The sequence below is a fragment of the Megalopta genalis genome, unplaced genomic scaffold, assembly GCF_051020955.1.
Source record: "Megalopta genalis isolate 19385.01 unplaced genomic scaffold, iyMegGena1_principal scaffold0023, whole genome shotgun sequence".
NCBI lineage: Eukaryota > Metazoa > Arthropoda > Insecta > Hymenoptera > Halictidae > Megalopta > Megalopta genalis.
In genome coordinates, this window is record NW_027476093.1 from 3,074,371 (window position 1) to 3,094,920 (window position 20,550).

The following is a 20,550-nucleotide window of genomic DNA, read 5'->3' on the forward strand; positions in this document are numbered from 1 at the left end:
TTTTGTTTCCGAGCGCCGAATCACGCTCGCGACGTTTCTTTATCCTTCCATCCTCCAACGAGGAGTCGGCATCGCGGACGAAGAACGCGTTTGCAGCAACTTTCTTTGTCTTCCATGGATCGAAGCGACGATAATTAAGTTAGAATTAATCACTCCAGGGTGAGAACGCGCGTCGATCGACGCAAGAACAACCACGATTCGTCGAAAGAGAGAAAGAGAGGGGGTGAGAGAGAGAGAGAGCGAGAGAGAGAGAGAGAGAGATGGAGGGGACCGGACGAACGAAGGGGATCGAACTGTTGTCTTTTTGGCTTTATTGATTCATCTTCCACGTTACGACGATGTTACAATGATTGGCGATTACAAAGATTCCTCTGTAAAACTTTCTTTTCTCGTACAATTGGTCCACGGTTTTTGATACGGTTTTTGATCGGAAGGAACTTAATTTGCTCCGTTTGCGCCGATTCGACCGGGGGATCCGGATCGATCGTTCGACCAGCGAGTCGATATCTGTCCGATCGGAGACACCGAACGATCTACGATATCACGATACAATTCTTTTGTATGCGCGCGGCAAATTATACATACCTCCCAGAAAACGAACAGTCCGGAGACTCCATCGACAACGTTCACGCGCGCAGTGTTTCGCTGGCGAGCGCACGAACCACTCGATAATGTTACTGTATTTTCTACTTGCTATGCGGGCTCGAACGCAAATAAATAGATCGTATAATGGAGCCGCGGGTCGCCCGACCTATGGAACGCATTGCCCGTATCCTTCCCAATCGGCAGCAGCTTTTTCTTTGCGCGGAACAGAAGATCCGCAGCGTTTCTCGGTCAACGGAACGAGACGGTCCGCATCGAACGAAAGAGACTTCGTATCGACGAGAAAAGAGACGATCGCGATCGCGAGAGATCATTCTGTGCGACGAGCCGATGCGAGAGCACGCGCGTCTCGTTCAGCCTCCTTGAAACGCGTAAACGACGATTCTTAAGCTGTCGAACGCGCGCGCGATAATCTATCGTTGGACGAATCCCGCATCGTACCGTTTCGATCGTCGCGGCCGATCCGACGATGTCGGGGTGAAAAGACTGCGCGTCCAAACGGCGTCGCGTCTCGCGATTCTCCCGGTCGGTCGAATCGTTCGATAAATAATAGTCGGGAATCGATAGGAGGGAGAAAGATACGGAAAAAAGAAAAATAATAAATAAACCTTCCTAGAGCGCATCATGGTAATACAGTGTACGCGCGGTACTCTAAACTCTACGAACATTAGAAATTTCAACCACGATCGATCGCGTCGAACCGGAGAAACGAGCGTTCTCAGATCTCGTTTACGTGTTGGTGGATGTTGTACGCTCTGCCACCTCGCCTGGACTCTTTCGGAACCACGGCTAGGCGATCGGAGACGACGTCTTGGACATTCCTATCGCCGGAACTCTTTTCGGCGAGCAGCTCGGAGGGTTTCGAATAAACGAACGTCGTCTCGGCTCCGATCGATCGACCGATCGTCGCCGATCCTTTCAGCACGTTGTCTTGGGCGCTGAGCAACTGTTTGAACCGCTCGTCGTTCTTCTTCTCCTGGTCCCAATTGGTGCGAGCGGATCTGGATGTGGTGGGCGCGTCGGCGCGCTGCTGGCTGGCCGCTTGGTCGACGTTCTTGCCGGTCAGGTTCAACTTTGGGTTCAAGTTCAGACCTAGCCATTGCGAGAACAGAGCTATACCTTGTTCGGCGCTGGCCGTCACCGCTGCTATAAACTCCTCCGTGTTCAGAGAGTCTTCCTCTTCTCCGTTTTCAACCGGCTCCGTGGTCACCGTGATGCTGCGAGAGAAATTGAATCGATCAAAGCGTCCATTTCACGATTTCTAACGTAGAATTTGCGAACGGTGTAGACAGTAGTGATCCGTTAAAATCTTTACGATGAAATTTTCTTTTCCATATTTTTGAACTCGACTACCTACTTGAATCCCGTATAACAGGATTAAATTTAAATGCTTCTGTAACACGATTTCGCTTCAACATGGTTCGGGAATTAGATAAATCTCTGTACAACGTTTATCGTTTTTAGACTCTCGTAGTTCGAAGGGTAAAGCGTACGTTTAGAATTTCGTGCTAAAGTAAACAAAAAAAAAAGAAAAAACAAAAAGCGACGAACGATGTAAGAACGGTGTTGCTATAAATGGAAGGAGAGGAACATTTGTCCGTGATCGCGGTGTTAGGTATGAAATCGAATACGGATTACGCACGGATCGCGTAACGTTTTCAAGTTCGTACTCACGCAGAGACTTCGATTTGTCGCACCACTCGATTGAAATTGAAGCATCCCATGTGGTAGGTGGCTTGCGGTGTGCCCAACAATGCGGGTTCGATCACCAGACACCCGTCGTAACCAGCGTCGGCTTGTTTTATCGACGTGAATTTCGCGCATATTTGCGCCAGGTCCGATAGCAAGTTCATACATGTCGGTTTGTTGGCTGCATCGGCTGCGAACCATTCGAATCGGTCGCTTTAGCAAAGTTTGCTTCGACGAATTGAATTTAGCAGCGCGATACGTGGATCGGATCGGACCGTGTCGTACCGTTCGCTTACAGTTTCCACGTCCGATGTAGCGAGGATTAATTTAACCTATTTTACATTTAGAAATGTTGCCGTAGTTCGTTTAACGTCAACTTTGAACGCTAGAACTTGGAAACAGTCGAAGAAATTGTTGTATCGTATCGTATCGTATCGTAGCATAGTATTTAAACAAACCATTCGATCGTTTTCGATAAGTACACCGCGGATTTGATGCGTTTACGACAAATGCGAGTAAGCACGTTACAAAACGGTAAATCCAGATGCTGCGAACAACGCCGAGACAGATTATTTTGAACTTATCGAGAACGTTAAGAATGGAAATAGATTCTTACTCGATTCCTGTTCGTTGCATCGGGAATAGAGATATTTTTTATTTCGCACGATCGATTTAAACGATCCAGACTCTACCGACAAGTACCGATACCTTTACGATGCAAATAAAAGAACAACACTCGGGAATCATCGTTCCGACAAGTTTGGCAGTTCCGGTTTCTTCGTCGAGGTTAGCACGAAAGAGAAGGGTGCGTTAGGGAAACGAAACATCGACCGTCCCTCACCGATCTTAATGGTGGCATTGTGCACAGGATTGTCGCCGTAGCTCAAGTTCAAGGAAACGTTCTGCTCCTTCTGCTTGACGTTGATGCAGGCAGGCCCGCCCAGGTCGATCGTCGCCGTCAGGTTCAGGTCGACGCAGCAGAGACAATTGGAGGTCTGGCAGAGGCATTGGGACTCCGCCGTGGTGGATCTTCCAACAGCGTCTGGCAGGTCCCACGAGAGCAGCGTTTCTGTCCAGGGAACGAGACACAACGGATTCTCGAGAGAAACTTATAAAGAGAAATTGGAACGAAACGAAAGTCGTCGATCGAAAGTCAATGAAAAAAATCGTTGTGCTTTCCATCGATCGCGTCGTCGACGTTTTCCAAGTTTTCTCCCCTGACACCGTTTTCTCAAATTCGCGATAACCATGGACGCGACGCGGCGCGAAGTGTGTCAAGCTCGTCGATCCGCGTCACGAAGACTCCGCGTACTTTCTCGCCTTACCAGGACGTTGACGCGATCGACGTCTCCGAATTCGAGCCACGAAGCGCGCGATAAATTCGAAATAAAACCTGGCAATTAATCGATAAATCTGCCGGGTATATCGCGGCAGAAACGGCGATCGACGAGAATCGTAATACCGTCCGCGAAAGATCGCAGGATCGGCATACTGGGAACGCGTTCGTTTACCCGGAAGAGTCTCGTCTCGACACCGGACGCAACCGACGGCAACCGGCCATCGAAGACCGAAAATCACACGAAACGTTTACACGGGTTGCGCAACTGGTCTGCTCACCGAGAAATCCAGCCGAAGACACCGTGACGACAGCGGTGGTCAGCAGCAGCAGCAACACCGAGATCGCGAACCTCGCAGCCATCGCGTCTATCCTCCTGGGATCGCTTCGACGCGGTGATTCCTCCGGCGTGATTAATTATTCGGGGACGTGTGTCGGGGTCCTCGCGGCGGCCGATTCGACGAAACGCGGTGCGCAGATGTCGCCGCGACAGAACTGTCAAAAGGATACACGCGTTCCTGAGGCTGGAGATCCTGCCCAGCAAGGAAGAAGCTTAAATCTGGACACAAAGACGGGCGCGGGTCTCGGATCGGCGATCGGTCGGCGGTCGGCACGAAAACTGGCGACAGGATTGGCCACCGCGACGCCGAGGTGCCACGCCATTGGCCGAGGTGCGGAGGTAACAACGGGCAAGGAACCTCATCTGGGTGACCGGGTGACCTCCTTCGGCAACCTGGTACCAAGAGAGGACTTACGCCACCGTCCCATCCGTGGTCTCGGGCCAAGACTGAAAAAAAAGAGCCCGAGTTCTTTTTCGGTACGAACGACGGCTACCGTTTACGGCCCGCCGCGGGAAAAGCATTTTCTTTTTCTCGATTTCCTCGATTTCCTCGATTTCCTCGACGATTTTCATCATCGGCCGCAACCGATCCCGCGCGTTTCTCGTTATCGGCGGCGAATATTCGGGACGAGTAAAAGTGAAAATTTCTGTACGCGTGCCCGGCGAGGCCGGTGTTTCGAAAAACGGTACGCGCGAGGGAACTCGCCGATGTCGGACTCGCGTCGCGTCGGCCAGGTTCTTCTTTTTTGGCGCTATCGGCGTCCGTGCCGCGCGCGGAACGTCGCTTCGCTTTTATGGCGCGTAATAACAGTAATATTCGCGCCGGAAATCGATGCTCGGCAACGATTAGATACCGCCCCGATAGTATGAAACTGTTTCCTCGTTTCCACCGTCCTCCTCCCCCAACCCTCCAGCCGACAATTATATTTTCATCGCGTTATCCGACCGAGCGTGCGTTCAAATAGTACCTTCGCTTTTTTCCAGGTCGATCTTGACACGGTGGGGACGGTCCAACGAAAGGGGAAGGAGCGTGCGCTGGCTTGGACGAAGAAAATCGGTTATGGTTACGCTCGGACACTTCGGAGTTCCAATTATTTCGACGCGATCGGTATCGTCGTCGCGACGACGATAAACAAACAACGATAAACAACTTCTCGACACATTATTTCTATGGGGGCGAGGGATGCGTAAAACGCGGACGATCGATTCGACGAAAATAATTCCATCGAACACTAAAGAATAAGAAGCTCGTCTCGTTGGAAAACGATCTCGTTTTTCCGTATCTGGAACAGCAAACGATTATTTGCCGTTTCGTAAATAAAGAAGGCGCGTTGAAATAGTAATTTTGAAAGAGAAACGATTCGTTTACTTCGGTAAAAACGCGTTTCCCTTAATCTTGACCCGCTTCTTCGTTATTTACCCAGGTCCCCGGTTATATTGGTGGTTTTAGATTCCCGAAGACACCGTGTTGCCGGCAAATACGTAGAAAAATTGGTAGAACCGAGAGACAATAGTTATTCCAAGTAATTCGGCCCTTCGACGTTCGTGTTCCATCGTAGAATCGCCGTGCCGACGAACGAGCGTTGACCAAGGCAAACCACTCCTGACCACTACTTTCATCGACCCACTAACCGGAGAAAGACCCCTCCTCGATTACCAAAACACCGTTTCGCTCGGAAATGCAAAGATCTTTATCTCGCACGCGCGCGCGCGCGCTTGTCGCGCGGATTAGTCGCCAGTCGATCGTTTTATCAACGACGCGTCAAATAATCTTACGGAAGATCTTCCGCGATGGCGGATCGAGCAACTCGAATTATTTTTAGATGGCAAACGAACCAGTCCACCGTTGGTACCGAACCGCTGTAACGATGATTGAAAAATTGTTTGAAAAAATTTCGATTCGTTAGTATATATTATATTCGTTAAATAATGCTTTTCATCCGAGCGAGCAACGAAAGAAAGCTCGCAGTTTTCCACGACTTTCGACGAAAAGCTGTCTGAGAAATCGAGAGATTTCGATATCTTTCGGTCTCCGCCAATTCGGTCGACCAATTATCGATACACGTATAATATTTGGCAAATTGCAACGTTCGACAGAATTTTGGGAAAAAGGGAGCACCGCGCGACGACGTGTCCAAGCGTCGAGAACCCGGTTCGATCGCTGTACATGTACGGAACAAAAGCGACGATCAGTGTAAAAGTCGGTGAAACGTCTCGGCGTTAATTGTAACATGTAAAAGCGAACTGCGCGTTCGATGAATAAAGAATTTCCGTCTCGTTCATTACGGATGCACCGCGCATACGGATGGACACCTTTCTTTCGTTATAATTTATAGCGGTAGAAATTGCGCGCGCGCGGTTCAAAGTGGGGACCTGGTGATTAGGACTCACGGCTATCGGGGTTTGTGTGCTGGGACGTGTGCAACACTCGTGTACACGAATCTACGCTATTGTTCGCAATTAAAGATACATCGACGAAACGAGGAACAGCGGTATACGACGGTGTACGGGCACGACGAGTATGCTTCGATCAACTTTTACCCATACCCGATATCAAAATGTTGCCTGCTCGGAGGAAACGGGGTTCGAGTTGCGTGTAACGCGCGTTTTCTCTAATGTTCGAACAACTGCTAGGGAGATCCGTAGCAATTATACCGTATCGTTGTACGACGGTTTATCGCGTCGATATATATATATTATTAATATTATTGGTTTTCGCGTATCAAAATCTTCGTCTTCGGTCGAAAGGCTGCAACGCGTCGTTTAGCGAAAAAAAAGAAAAAATGATGCGACAATTTTATACTATTAATTATAATATTACATGTTTCGGATAACGACGTCGAAGTTTCTACCTCGTCGAACGAGAACGATCGCAAACTCGCGAGCGGTAGCATAAGTGGTACGAATAGAAAATCGGTCCATCGAAACTTCTAGCTGAACGCGAACGTCGAGTTAACAGGAACCTCGAGTACGCGCGCTTTTTGCCGCGTCCATGCTTTATCCTCTCATCATGGTTGGTCGATAATTCAGCTTCGTTCGTCTCGTCCGACAACGGACTCCTTTGCTTCTAAACCACAGAAGTCGCGTCGCGCGAACGTGTGTAATCTATGTGGCAAAATAACGAATACTCCTTTCGTCGCAGCCCGAAATCTCGATGTCTCGAATCGCGCGAGTCGTATACGCGACGTTCGAGAGAAAATCGTTCATCGGGGGCCATTGCCGAGACATTCGGCACCGGTTGATCCGGACGTGAACCGCGACACGTACCGCCACACCGGTTCGCGTCGAGGCAACGAAAACTTCCTCTCGGTACTTTCGTCATCGAAACGACGACGTTCCGCGTTCGGAGTCTGGATCACCTCCGCTGGTGGGGAATCGTCGTCTCATTTACGTAGAGTGCATTAGAATGCTTAATAATCGGAACGTCGAGCGAGGTAGGTGGTGGTGGCTTGACCGACTTTTAAAGAAACCTTTGGGGGGAGTTGGGCGGCAACTTCAGTTAGACATTGGCCTCCGTAAGACGAAGAGTCGGAAAAAAGAGCGGAAGGGTGCGACGAGGAGAGACGTTTTTTTTCGAAGGATCGATCGGCTTCTATCATTTTTACCTTGGATTTCGTACGTCGACGCACAGGTGAGCCTACGTCGTTGCTCTCTGACACCTCGACAGTCTCCTCTTCTCTTCGCGGACACTTTCGTTCGAATCGATCGCGCGATCTTTTCATCGGTTCCCGGGTATCTCGAACTCAAAGTTACTTTCGAATCGAATCGCTCGAATTAAAACACTTTCCCGTTCATCCAGCGATCTTTCGTCGGCAGCTCTCTAGATCCCGTAGTCCAGGTTTTTCTCGTCGATGCTACCGGCGCAACCATAGATCGAACAAACGTACCGTGGCGTACCGTTCCCCGTTCCAACCTCGTAATCACGAGCACGATGACAATAGGAAGCATGTGCGTCCGCAAACGTGCTGCCTTATTCGAGTCACCAAAGTACCAGCTGAACGGTGCGCAACTCGTCTTTGACCGTGACCGGGATTTAGGTCAACCGGTCGCCGACTGAGAAGAGCTTCTAGACCTTGTGCGAGCCGGTGTGAATTCTCAGCTCGAAACCCGAGGTTACTGTAGAGATCGTTTCTCCCGCGTGTTTCTCTCTCTCTCTCTCTCTCACTTTTTTCTTTCTCTCTCTCTCTGCTCGAAACGATTGCTCTCCACGCGAACAGGTAACCGTGTCTCACCCTTCGCGATACGTTATCGTTAACGAGCGTAACACGTGATCGTATTGTTCACACCGTTTCGCTGCATCCGGTAGTACCGTGTGACACGCTTCGCGGTTCCGTTAGTTTTCCTGTCGAGCAATTCGCGAGTATCTCGGGTTCCTCTTCCTCGAACAACCGCTTCGGACCCGAATGAAATCTTGCGAAAACTTCGAGGTTGCGTCTCGCGAGGCGAGTTGACGAAGAAACGTATGAAAAGATTCGTCTCGAAGATGTACGCAAAGCTTCTATAACACCGCCGCTTTTCTCGGTCAAACGTTTCTTAAGTACTCGCGATATCCGAATTAGCAAGAAGACGGGAACATTTGGACGATAGAGTAATCGCCTGGTTGCGCGTAGGCAGTACTCTTCGTCCCTAATAATATTTACTTTTCTCGAATAGATATTACATACATGTTCGATTTCCTGTCGGAGCTCGGTCAGAATCGGCGAGCACGTCTCGTCGAGGCTGCGCGTAGTTCGTACCAGACAACTGGTATGGACGCTGCTCCGGCATCGTACAGAATATCGATGCGTCCCGATGCAACGTCGTTTCTTCGAGCCGCACCGAAATCGCGAAATAAAGAAAACCGTGAAACGTTGATAGCACAATCGCTCCACGTTGGCTAGCTTGCCATCGGAGCGATGGACGCGCGTGTCCTCGCATACGGAACAGTCACGGGAGACGTTCATCGCTCATTCTTAATCCTTACGTTGCAGAGGGAAGAAAACGAGATGCGGCTGTCGGTGGTTTTCGAGCTGTTGCTGATCCTGCTGTTGATCGCGTTCGCCGCCTACGGCAGAGTTATCGGTAATACGACTTTTCATACTTGTTTTGATCGATTTCTCCGCTGAAAGGGAAGCAAAGGTAATAATTATATTAGCGTATCGGAACTCACCGCGGATGACATACCGTATAGGATGTAGAAGGTTTCTTCGCGCTTCGTGGCTCAAAGCGTCGATTATCCGTGCAACGTGCGATCGACTTTCATATTTTCTTACGTAAAAGAATGTAAACGTACGTTGCTTAGATTTATAAATAAAATATATTAGAAATACGATACCGAGAGATTTTTTATTTTTTATTTTTATAGATCGTAATCGAACCGAGCAGCGAGCCATCGCGAACGGTGGTTCGAAACAGAGCAACGTTGGTATATCGACGCTGTCGTTGAAACAAGCGACCGATAACGTCAACAGATATTGCACTTGCAACGAGAACATATGCAACTGTTGCCGGGACTTCCATATACCGTTGGTGCAGTTGCAGGGACCAGGTAAAATTGTTCCGTGATTCGATCGAAGGTATTAGAATCATGGTTCACGACGCGCCAATGCTTGCTTTCCGAACTGTGCTCACCGAGCAACTAATTGCACGAAATGGATTCTTCGATTTTAGGATGCGCGTCCTTGCAGTATCTCCAAGGGGACAATTTGGCGGTGCAGCTTAGCTTCGGTGACAACATTTTGACCAGCACCATCGTAAATGGTAAATATATATATATATATATTTTCAAGTTTCCTCTATCGCGATAGACCGCGAATCTTTGCGCGATATATCATTTTTCTTCGTTGATTTCAACGAAAACGAAGACGGTCAGAGTAGAATTTTCGTTAATTATCTTAATAATCTTAGCGCGTCGAAAATAATGCACAAGTATTTTTCAATTGTTTCTTTTTAAATGAAATCTCTCCGCTGTTTGAAATTTCACCTACTCGTTCGATCTAATTTAATCTGAAAATCTACGGTCTGGTAATCAACGTTCATTTAGTTCATCCTTTAATATACAACTGTTTTAGTTGAAATCGATCCATCGATCGTTTACCTCGTATCAACGAGCCGAAATCGTGACGAAGATTTCAAACAGAATTCATGGAATACGCATACGTTATTCGTTTCTTTCGATCTAGAATTCTCTTATCGATATGTTTTACCATCGGAGAAAATACAGCGACGCGCGATATACGCGTATATTTATCGTACATCGATTTTGTTTTTCCTATAGGAAATTACGAACGACAAAGTTCTAATCGCTGTAGCTGTAAAATAAATCATAAAACATGAGAAAGAATTACTGGTCGCGTTCGCTCGCACTAAACTAAAAAATTAGGAAACATCGACGTCTCTCGCAGCTTCGAAATATCGAGAATTCCTTCCAGATCCTTTCTCGTTACATATCGAGAACCGTTCTCCGCGTGTCGATAAAAAGAACCGATTGCCCGAAAATAGCCTTAACCGTTAAGCGGTTCTTCCGACTGCCCCTCCAGATTCGAGAAACACATTTCGACTTTCACCGATCCTTCGCGCGCAAAGGCGAACAGCCTATTTTTTTTTACCGGTCGGTGGTCCGCGCGGTCTCGAAAAAATAAATTTCTTCTCGACGTATAAGCACCGGGCGTGTTCGGTGTCACCGCGTCGCGTCGGAACAAAGTTATTCGTAACGCATAGGTGTCGTCGTCCGGCCGTTACGGATGGAACGCGCGCGCCAAGGTGAAAGTTTCGCATACATTAATAAACGATCCCACGAAGGAATGCGTTTTCTAAAAAGGTTAGATTCGAGCAATTAACAACGGCGCCGGCCTAATTTACAGGTAAGAGCCCGAGACCCGTGTGCGTCCCGTTACCTGGAGGATTCACGAAATTCTGCGGCAGGATCTACTCGATCCAACGCGAAGCCAAGAACCACTTCAAGGCGTGCCTCGGGTTGGAGCTGCAGTCGTCGACGGAACTGGAAGCTAGTCTACGAGTCAGCTGTTTCAGGTAATCGATCGCATTTTTACGGAATTGAGAGAAAAACGAGACAGAGACGCGTTTGTTCGCGAATAGTTTTACACAAATCCGACAAAGGTATTGTGAATCGAACCGAACCTTGGCCATTTATAAATGGCCCTGCGAAACCTTTTTTTTCAACGTATCTCAACGTTCGGACAAGTTCGTTCAACGACGAATGAAAGAAGGAGGAGGCAAGATTTATCGTAGCAACCGTTTTTCTAATCTTGTTACTTGTCGAGAATCGAATCTCGTTAAGACGAGCGAAACGAATTATAAAATTACTATAAATTAACTAAACTCTAACTCGTCTTAACGATCGATTTGACCAGTAAACGATACGGTTGTTGAAAAACGATAACGCTTCTTTTTTCGCTGAACGAGCAGAAAGGGGCCTTGCACCGATACGATCGCAATCTACTCGTTTCCGAAGAATGCGAATCCGAATACTCGACTAGAAACACGGCGATTTTAGATTATTAGCCTCGAACTAGCAGAGACAGAGAATATACCGTTAAAAAGTGGTGGAACTAAAATATTTCATCGAAATTATAGATTTGGTCCCGATGGCCTGAAACTGCGCCCGGCAGAGCCGCTGCCGGTGGTGGAAACAGAAACGCCGGACGAAGATGACGACGACGACTTCTTCGGCCTGGGTTCCGACGAGGACGACGACGACGACGACGACGAAGACAACGATGCCGGTGACCCTGCGGAGGTTTCTCCGCTGACCAATTCTGTACCGAATTCGTCGGCCGAGGACGAAGACGACGAGGACGACGACGATGTTCTTGGATTCGGAGCTTTGCTGGACATCATCACCGGCGACGATGAAACTACAACGAAGAAGCCGAAGGTCACCACAGCCGCGCCTCTCCTTCAATTCACGATCCCGCTTCTGACAAAGCCTACACTCGCGGCACCCTCGGGCACTGACCAAGCGCCAACCGCTGGGGATAGCGCAGGAGACAGCAGCGAGGACAACCTGTACATACCGGTCCAGAATGTTGAGGTGCAGGACACTGTCGCAGAGGACTCGGGCGAGTTCAGCGTTACCGAACCGGTGAACCTGTCCGAAGAGATTGTCACAGAGCCGTCGAACAAAGTGGTAGCGTACACGAAGCCCGGAAAATTTCCGTCGAAGAAGGCGACGGTGGTACCGGAAGCGAACAAAAAGCCTAGTCTCGCTAGCACCAGTATCAACGCGATCGAGAACGAGACCGACAAGAAGAAGAAAAAGAAACCGTTGAAAGGTGGCGACGACGACGACGACGACGATATCTTGGACGACGACGATGACGACGACGACGAAGAAGAAGAACTCTTGGGTGCTGACGACGATGAGAAAGATAGCGAGGAGGAAGACGACGACGAAGACGAGAAAGGGGAAGGATCCGAGCAAGAGTACGGAGAAGACGAAGACGAGAAAGCCGAGGACCTGGAGGATCTAGACGATGACGACGACGACGAGGAGGCGGAGGACGCTGTGATCAGTGCGCTCGTTTACGATGACAAGGAAGACGCGAAGAAAAGGAAGGTGAAGAAGTCTCACGAGTCCTCCGAAGCAGACGACGACGACTACGAGCTTGGTCTCAGCGGACTTTTGGCGAGGAGTAGGCACTCGAGAAGCGGCCGGCAGAGCAACGTCGTGAGGCTTTGAATTCACAAATGTCGTGCCAGTAATTCGATAATTCAACATCCAATCGATCGGGCGATTCGACAGGATTCTCGTCATGGAGGAACTTTGTCGAGCAAACGGGTCGCACCGTTGGCTAGGTTAAGAAATATTCGAGACTGATGAATTCTTTCTTTGTTCTTTTTCCTTTGTTTTTCTTTTTTTTTTGGTAAATGAGATTCCCGACAAGTACGGAGAGAACGTTGAAAAGATCGTTACAAAGACGGGAATCGAACACGAACACGATCAGACGGTTGCGAACATCGTCCACAACTCTAGCCATATCGAATCGATCGTTTAGTATGCGTATTTTATTATTTAAGACATGCACGTATTTTTTTATATGTACTTATTTAATTAATTTATTGAAACTCCAATTAAACGAATTTAATAAAAGTGTATAGTTTTACATAGTTTATCATTTCGCTCTTGTAATTATAATTATTTCCATAATAGAGAGAAGAAGACCGTGCTCGAAGAAGATAAATTCAAATTAAAGTAGCTCCTATTAAATATGGAAAATTTCGAAGAAAGTATAGTATGTATACTATTCGATGAAACGATTAGCGCCAACTGGTGCAAATACGAATCGGTTGTACGATCCGCGCGTTATTTACTGTAATTTGTTATTCGTTTAACCGGTCACGGCACAACCGCGGAGCATATTACAAAGAGCGTGCTTACAGAAAAGACATCGGTAACGATATAGAAACATTGTTTACACTTTCGCGCACGGTCCCTTCGATCCTTCCAGACTTGCTTTCTATCGAAAGTTTATGCATAATTAATGAAGTTGGGGACACACTTGGCAAGGAGGTTGCGGCTCGGCCAAATTTCAGTCTTCGACCAGAGTCGATCGGCATCGGACCTTTCTCTTCGGAGGGATCATGTGGGCTAAAACGTTGCGCGTTCTCGTATCGTATCTCGTATTGTATCTCGCGACGCGGACCGCTCGCGCCGCTACGTTGAAAAACAAGAGCTTCGGCCTAGGTAAATATTCGATTTCGTCGAGCCGAAACAACGCGAATCGATCGATCGATCGATCGCATCGGAAGCGTTAAACGGTAAATGCTTTTCTTTGCCAGATCTTTCCAAATACGCTGCCATTTATTACGATCCGGTCACCGGGGTCGGTCTCGCGCCGGAACTGGAAAATTCTGGCAGAGATCCTTCGTCGACCAAGGTCTCGTTCAGAGGTCTGCCCTGTCATTGCGAAAACACGCGATGCACCTGTTGCGCCGGCATTAATTTGACCTCGCTGAATTTCAATCGTCGAGCATGCACGAAATTCACCTACGAGCCCTCTGCGTTTGCCGTCAACATGGCGTTCACCATGAACGACAGAGAGGTCTACTCCAATACCTTTTCCGGTAAGTTACTCGCAACTTGGAACATAGTCGTGAACAGGAAACTTTTTCGAATAAACGTCTTCCGTACGTCCTTTGTTACGTTCGAAACGTCCCAACGAACTGGATCTTCGCGCATTTACGCGCATAACGTTGTAAAACGCGAGTGGACGCGCGTATCGACAAAAATTAATCGCGCGATTATTCTATGTTTTGCGATATTCTATGTTACCGCGAGCCAATTTCTAGTCGATGCAAGAAATTTGTCGTTTTTAAAGATGTTCACGAAACGATTCGCGAGACCGAAAATTTGCACGGAGATCCACGCGCTAACCAAGTACAAATAATCTTCCGTAGTTTCGATGTTACGAGAAAATCGTATAAGAAAAATGACAACGAAACAAAGAAGAAGGTAACAAGGGGCGTATTTCGTATACTAACGTATTTCGTTTAGAATTTTAAATAGCACGATTCTTCGATCTTTTAAAAACCATGATTTTTAACCAACGCACGCTTGCTTGCTTCGTAAAACTACTGAAACTACGAAAATTACTTTACTGTTTAGAATTTTTTAAATTCCGTCCGCATTATTACAGCTAAAAATCCGCCGCCGCTGTGCGCCCCGGTGCCTTATCTACCTTTCGTGAACTTTTGCATTCGTTTCTTCGATCTGCACACGGAAGGAAGAAACCTACACGCTTGCATCGATTTGGAAACTCGAATCGTAGGCTCACCGATCTTGACCTTGCACTTCGATTGCGTGAAAGTGGGTATCGATGGTATCTCTTGGACGCAGATCGGGAACGACACCAGCCAGTCGACGCTCGAAATGCACACGATAGTAGATGAATCCGAAGTCTACGACGAGGTGGAGTTCGAACAGCAAGATCTGGAGGTCTACGCGAATTATACCTCGACGTTGAGTCCCGAAGAGGAAGCTCAGATCGGGCAACTCAAATTGCGATCGACGTAACTCATTGTTATTCGTTGTTGTATTTATATTATTTAATTAACCGATAGGAACGTCGCGTTAAATATCGTTCGTAAGCGTAACAGGAGTCTTGGCGCAACGGTTGTATCGTAGATAACGTTAAGATACGCGTGTATATATATATGTGTATATACATATACGAAGATAAATTTAGTATTTAGGATACCGTTTTTGTAATGTACGAACTATTTGATTTAAAAACTGTCCTCGGTAACGTATTTTTAAACCGTGTTTGTAGAGTATCCGAAATCTCGTCTCACCGTACGAGTCGATCCAGCATTCGATCTTGCAGCGTCGAGCGTAACATCGAGATTGCCGATGAACCGTTTAATCTCGACTGTATCTCGTAGAAATCGGTTCGAACCGCAACCTCCTGGTGAATATACTTTCAATTTCCCGGCGAAACCCGTCTCTACGACTTCTTCTTCCTTGATCCGGTTTCCAGAAAAATTGACCAAACGATCGAATATAGGCGAACAACTCCAGCCAAACCTAAATTTCTCCAGAAAACGAGGTCGCTCGTACAGATATGTACGATCCGTTAACCGGTCAGTCGAGTCTCGATCGTTCATCGAAGATGTCCTCTCGCAGCGACTAACTTCCCAATCGGACAATGAGAATTTATCGTTTGCTCTTTCTCGTCCTTTTCATTGTCCGAAGCTCTACCGAAAGTGTTGGCAAGAGGACCGTCGAACGAGAAGAGGGGTCAGCGAATTCTGTGAAAAATGTATCTTCGAGGAAGTACTCGAAGAACGTAACGGAATTAACATGGTCGCTGAAACAAGCCGACAATGCTACGACGACGAACCAGAGTAGCCAGGTCACCGCGACCAGGCAAGGTCCTTGTCAATGCGGCGGTGGTCTCTGCGGATGCTGCTCCAAGATTTTATACAACACCTGGAAGCAAAAGGCTTGCGTGAACGTGTCTTACGATGCCGACGAGTTCAGCTTCACCGCAAAAGTTTCGATGAACGACAGAGTTCTGTACACGAGAACGGTTTCCGGTATGTTTTGACAAACTTTGAGCGAATGTTCCCGATAGTTTCTCGACGACGTATAAATCTGATAGGAAACTTTTTACGCGTAATTTTCAAGAAAATCAATCTCGAAGAAGAACTTGAAACATCAACCCTAAAGACATTTTGTGTTTAACGTTTACGCAGTTCTAACTTACATGGTACGGTTGTATTCCGTGCAAACTTTGCTATACAAGGTAATATGCTTTAATATCGTATTATCGGTGCTGAAACATCGTTGAACAATGTTCTTTTAAAGTTAAAAAGGCGTATAAGATCGTACAAATATTTTACAATTTATGTAAAAAACTAAACATGTGGCAGAACATTTAATTACTCTACACGACGGAGCGTTTCTTTTGGTCTACGAACGACGTCGGAACAAGTTAGAAGTCGCGTCGAAGCGCAACAGTAACGTAAAGACAATTTTTAGGCAAAAATCCTCGCCCGATATGCGTACCGGTGCCACGACTGCCGATCGTGAAGGCTTGCATCAGGTTCTACAACATTTATTTCCAAGGAAGGAACGTTCACATGTGCGTAAACATGGAGGGAAAATTCAGAGAAACCACGTTATTCAAAGTAAGTTGTTTGAGTCTAATTTCTTCGAACTATAGGAAGATACGTATCCCGTTACTCGGTTCATTGTGGACGTGTTCGTTTCCAGGTTGGATTGGATTGCCTCAGATTCGGTTCCAACGGTTTAGCTCTGGTGAAGCCAGAGGATGGAGGAGGAATAGGTCAAGTAGAATTTTTACCAGACGACGACGGAGCGGAAGAGGACGATTACGATTACGACGACGACGACGACGACGACGACGACGACGATATACTCGATTTGTGAGAAAACGCAAGTGTTCTGTTTATAACCTGGGTGAACAACCTAATTGCTCAAATTATGCGCAACCGGTGCCATTCTCAGCATGACAATGTTTTTTTATTATATTCTTTTTGTATGGAAAGAATAATGCGATAATTATATTATTTATCGTTTGTTATAACTAGATCGTACTTGCACAGGTCTTTGTCGATCGATTTAGGAATGCTGCACTATAAAAACGAAATTTTTTTTTTGATATTCATTATATTCTTTATCAAGAAATGTAGTTTAGACGTAGATAATGTAATTAATGCGTTTCAGATAAAACAATCATTATAAATAATTATTACATATAAGAGAGAAAGCGTATAAAACGAATAAACGGATGCGGTAAAAAGTTTGTATGTTCTACCTCGACCAGCATCCTGCACATTCTATAGGGAAATCACCGACCCGAGGCCAAATCTGACAATATTGTTACTGGAACAATATGTGGTGCTCGCTGAAATTAGGAGATATGTAACCTGTACCGGTAATCGAGTAGCGAGTGCACCATAATAAAACGTGCATTGGAATACGCTCGGCATGAATTCTCGAATATGCAGCGCCCTAATTTCGTTTTGGTTGCACTTCTCCTTTCGCTGGCCCGGTGCTATCGTAGAAGAAAGTTGGTGTTTACTTGTGTACATTTTTGTTTCGTGATCGATTCCATAATTTTTTGAAATCAAAAATAGGGTTTACATATCCGTTGATTGTGCGGCAGGGTTTCCAATTCCGAAAGGATTCTTGGCTTACAAAACGGTGACGAATATTCGGCCATCTTGTACCTCTTCGGTGCCTTATGCGTATTCTTGTTGCCAGATTGTTACAATTTTATTCGTTAAGGCTGAGAAAAATCGTAAGTTCATAGATATTTGATTTAGTAACGTTTATTCTTCCCGATATGGTGGTAATTATTTTAATCGTTCGCGTCGAACGAGTACATTAGTGAAATTTTTTATCATTTTGTACAGTGTGCGTCAACTTTATCTACCAGGGAAACGGAGTAAAAATTGACGTGACGTTGAATTCGGATGTAATCAAATCTAGAAAAGTTACAGGTGACACGGTGGTATCGTTATGTTTTTTAAAATACAATTTTTCTGGTCTTAATGTCATCGTTTTACAGATTACAGGCCATTGAAGTTTTGCATCGATGTACCCGGCTGTCTCTTCTCGACCGCCTGTATAAATGTTTTGGAACTGAATCAATTCTCTAGGTAAGCTTTCGATATTTGGATAATATCGAGCGCACGGTCGTTAAACGTTCTTCTTTAAGATCGATCACGGTTTGCCTTCGACTGGATATCTACGCGAAGAAACGAATATGGCAACTAAACTACGATTGCGTTAGCATATCAACGGTTCCTGTAACGACGAGCACTGCCACTACGAAAACGATGGCCAATGCTACTACAAAAACGACGAGCAATGTTACGACCGTAACGACGGGCAATACCACTGCTACTAAAGCGACGGCTGCAACAACCTCCACGATGAAACCTGGAATGCCAGCAATGCCCAGCAGTCGGACGACGACAACGACGACAACGACGAGCACGACGACCACCGCTATGAAACCGTCAACGATGATTACGACGATGCCACCCAAAGTAGAAACCGAAGAAACGACATCGGATGTGGAAATAATAACGATACCGGGAACTGTATCGACGTCAATTATAGACATCGATTAATTAATCATTAATTATTATATATAATTTATTAAGCAATCGCAATCTCAAAAGAAAATATTAGATTTTATCGCAGAAACCGAGTCGAGTTTATTCGCGAATAAAAATCTATTAGAAAATCTGTAGCTGCGAGTATATATATATATATATAAGAAATTCTTGACAATTGCGAAACAACTGCCAGGAGACAATGCGTTAATCGATTAGAAATAGTTGTATAATATGAAAAAGATTGATCGAGATAAAAAGAAAAGTAATTTGAAAAAGATTCATTAAAAAAGAGACCGAATACGAGCTATCGTTTTCTTTCGAATTTCCATTTGTATATCGGAGCAGAATCCTTAGTGCCTTTGGATATTAGTTTAGGTTTAGTAATCTTCTTATCTTTCAATGCTCTTTGCATTTCTAACTTCTGCTGGACGATAGTCAACTCGCGTTCTCTGTCGATCCTTTTTTCCAACTCTTTGTAAGACATATGTTTTTGCTGTTCAATTTTATTCAATGTTTTTACATCTATTTCCGGCATCTTCATGCCCTTTAATCTGCTCAACTTGGGCCTATTCGTACGTCTATTTATTAGCGCCGGATGCGTGTCCAGCCTTTTTGCTAAATCAAAGTTTTTCATTTCTTCCGAATCGTCCAGAAAGAATATGTGCTTGTTTGGAATCTCGTTCGCAGCATCGATCATATGTAACCGACTTTGTAGCTTGTCTATCTTCTTAGCTTCTATGGTTCTCTTATGAGAAACGTAGCGAATATCTTGAGTCTCCATCAACTTTATTTGGTCCGGAGTCGAAGAATCGTCTTTGCTTTTTTCTCTATGCACTCCGTTTTCGATCTTAGAGTTGATCATGTGACAGTAAAACTCGTCTGGATTTTTATTCAGGGCACGTTTACGTAGAAGCTTCAATGTTTTTTGTTTCTCTTGGTAATCTTTGGCCCTGGCAACGTAATCTCTTTTCTTCTCCAGAATACCTAAATGATTACGAGACTCGGGTTGATGTCTCTCTCTATGAGATTTTTGCGTTGATTTCGCTGCTTTCTTCCACGAAGACATGATTCTTACTTCTAAAAGTGGTTATATTATAAGATCAATACGAAAATATATATATATATAATTGCGATAACGTGGGATAAATTCTCTTACCGGAATTTTAGGAAATGCCTAAACAATCTACCCAAACACTTTTTCTAAAAGGAATAATTGTATCGGTTTATCATTAATACTGCGACAACACCGAAGAACATAACCGTAATGATTACAAATTAAAATTCCTTGGGAGTTGACACCAGGCGACAATATGTAGTACTATACCACCGAAGGGCTTTCGTGAATAGAGCCATCTAGAGTTTGACTACAGAAATCGGTTCTACTCCTGCTTGATCCGTAGCGTGGGACGATATACATATATATCATATCATATCAAATCCATCCATCAATTATATCCCCTTACAATTTGTCCAAACAAATCTATAATGAGAGATGTAATAAAACTATGAATTTAAAGTAAGCCATTATAACGTAGCAATAGAAATTTATTAAGTAAACCGAAAAGTAATGAAAAATGTTTCGTTGTCTTTATTGGAGAAAAACATTTATTTATTAAACAAATCCTAGATTTTAATAAAGCTAATAATTTGCAGCATATTTCAAACAACTTTTACCAGCGTATAAGCAGTTGTTGGATTCCTTTTTTCAAAAAAGTCCTTTGATTTTGGATTGAAAAACTATTCCAAATACACGTTTTCGCTGGTTCAACGTTCTTCAAGTTTTTACTTTTTAATTAATTCCTCTAACGATCTGAAAACGTGGTAATCAGATGGCCATTAATGTTTTCAAGTGACTCTACATTCCGCATATATGGCGCCACTGTTGGAAAAACAATGAAGCTCCATTCCTCTATCGGTACAACGCCACTTGATGTAGCGGCAAAATGTTGAAACTGTTGGCTAAAACCGACCGAGGACCAAGGCATATGCA

At 45.6% G+C, this 20,550-nt stretch overlaps 6 protein-coding genes across 7 annotated transcripts; 4 read left to right on the forward strand and 2 right to left on the reverse strand.

The window, feature by feature from the left end:
- Nucleotides 1-294: 294 nt before the first annotated feature.
- LOC117217839 (uncharacterized) lies at nucleotides 295-7,992 on the reverse strand. 2 transcript variants are annotated; one of them, XM_076527473.1, is made up of 5 exons: nucleotides 7,574-7,992; nucleotides 3,910-4,123; nucleotides 3,134-3,361; nucleotides 2,278-2,482; nucleotides 295-1,820 (listed from the first exon to the last, which is right to left on the reverse strand). In XM_076527473.1, exons 2-5 carry the CDS (start codon nucleotides 3,989-3,991, stop codon nucleotides 1,322-1,324), a joined length of 1,014 nt encoding a protein of 337 aa, XP_076383588.1. In that variant the 5' UTR covers nucleotides 3,992-4,123; nucleotides 7,574-7,992; the 3' UTR covers nucleotides 295-1,321. The 2 variants fall into 2 exon arrangements, with proteins under 2 accessions (XP_076383588.1, XP_033321578.1); XM_033465687.2 differs by having other exon boundaries at nucleotides 3,910-4,415.
- LOC117217836 (uncharacterized) lies at nucleotides 6,913-13,072 on the forward strand. The gene is made up of 6 exons (XM_033465684.2): nucleotides 6,913-7,599; nucleotides 8,939-9,029; nucleotides 9,313-9,495; nucleotides 9,618-9,707; nucleotides 10,811-10,979; nucleotides 11,544-13,072. Exons 1-6 carry the CDS (start codon nucleotides 7,375-7,377, stop codon nucleotides 12,646-12,648), a joined length of 1,863 nt encoding a protein of 620 aa, XP_033321575.2. The 5' UTR covers nucleotides 6,913-7,374; the 3' UTR covers nucleotides 12,649-13,072.
- A 442-nt stretch (nucleotides 13,073-13,514) lies between these two features.
- On the forward strand, nucleotides 13,515-15,405 carry LOC117217840 (uncharacterized). Its single transcript, XM_033465688.2, has 4 exons — nucleotides 13,515-13,653; nucleotides 13,749-14,033; nucleotides 14,606-14,978; nucleotides 15,239-15,405. The coding sequence occupies exons 1-4, from the start codon at nucleotides 13,551-13,553 to the stop codon at nucleotides 15,348-15,350; spliced, it is 873 nt and encodes a 290-aa protein (XP_033321579.2). The 5' UTR covers nucleotides 13,515-13,550; the 3' UTR covers nucleotides 15,351-15,405.
- Nucleotides 15,406-15,499: 94 nt separating this feature from the next.
- On the forward strand, nucleotides 15,500-17,233 carry LOC117217841 (uncharacterized). The gene is made up of 3 exons (XM_033465689.2): nucleotides 15,500-16,004; nucleotides 16,450-16,598; nucleotides 16,684-17,233. The coding sequence occupies exons 1-3, from the start codon at nucleotides 15,614-15,616 to the stop codon at nucleotides 16,858-16,860; spliced, it is 717 nt and encodes a 238-aa protein (XP_033321580.2). The 5' UTR covers nucleotides 15,500-15,613; the 3' UTR covers nucleotides 16,861-17,233.
- Nucleotides 17,234-17,553: 320 nt separating this feature from the next.
- Nucleotides 17,554-18,863, forward strand: LOC117217786 (uncharacterized; the record flags this gene model as incomplete). Its single annotated transcript, XM_033465626.2, has 4 exons — nucleotides 17,554-17,734; nucleotides 17,850-17,936; nucleotides 18,005-18,095; nucleotides 18,155-18,863. Coding segments are annotated over 4 exons (777 nt in total), but the record flags the coding sequence as incomplete, so codon positions are not given.
- Nucleotides 18,584-19,876, reverse strand: LOC117217778 (putative U3 small nucleolar RNA-associated protein 11). The gene is made up of 2 exons (XM_033465615.2): nucleotides 19,717-19,876; nucleotides 18,584-19,637 (listed from the first exon to the last, which is right to left on the reverse strand). The coding sequence occupies exon 2, from the start codon at nucleotides 19,624-19,626 to the stop codon at nucleotides 18,865-18,867; it is 762 nt and encodes a 253-aa protein (XP_033321506.1). The 5' UTR covers nucleotides 19,627-19,637; nucleotides 19,717-19,876; the 3' UTR covers nucleotides 18,584-18,864.
- Nucleotides 19,877-20,550: the final 674 nt, after the last annotated feature.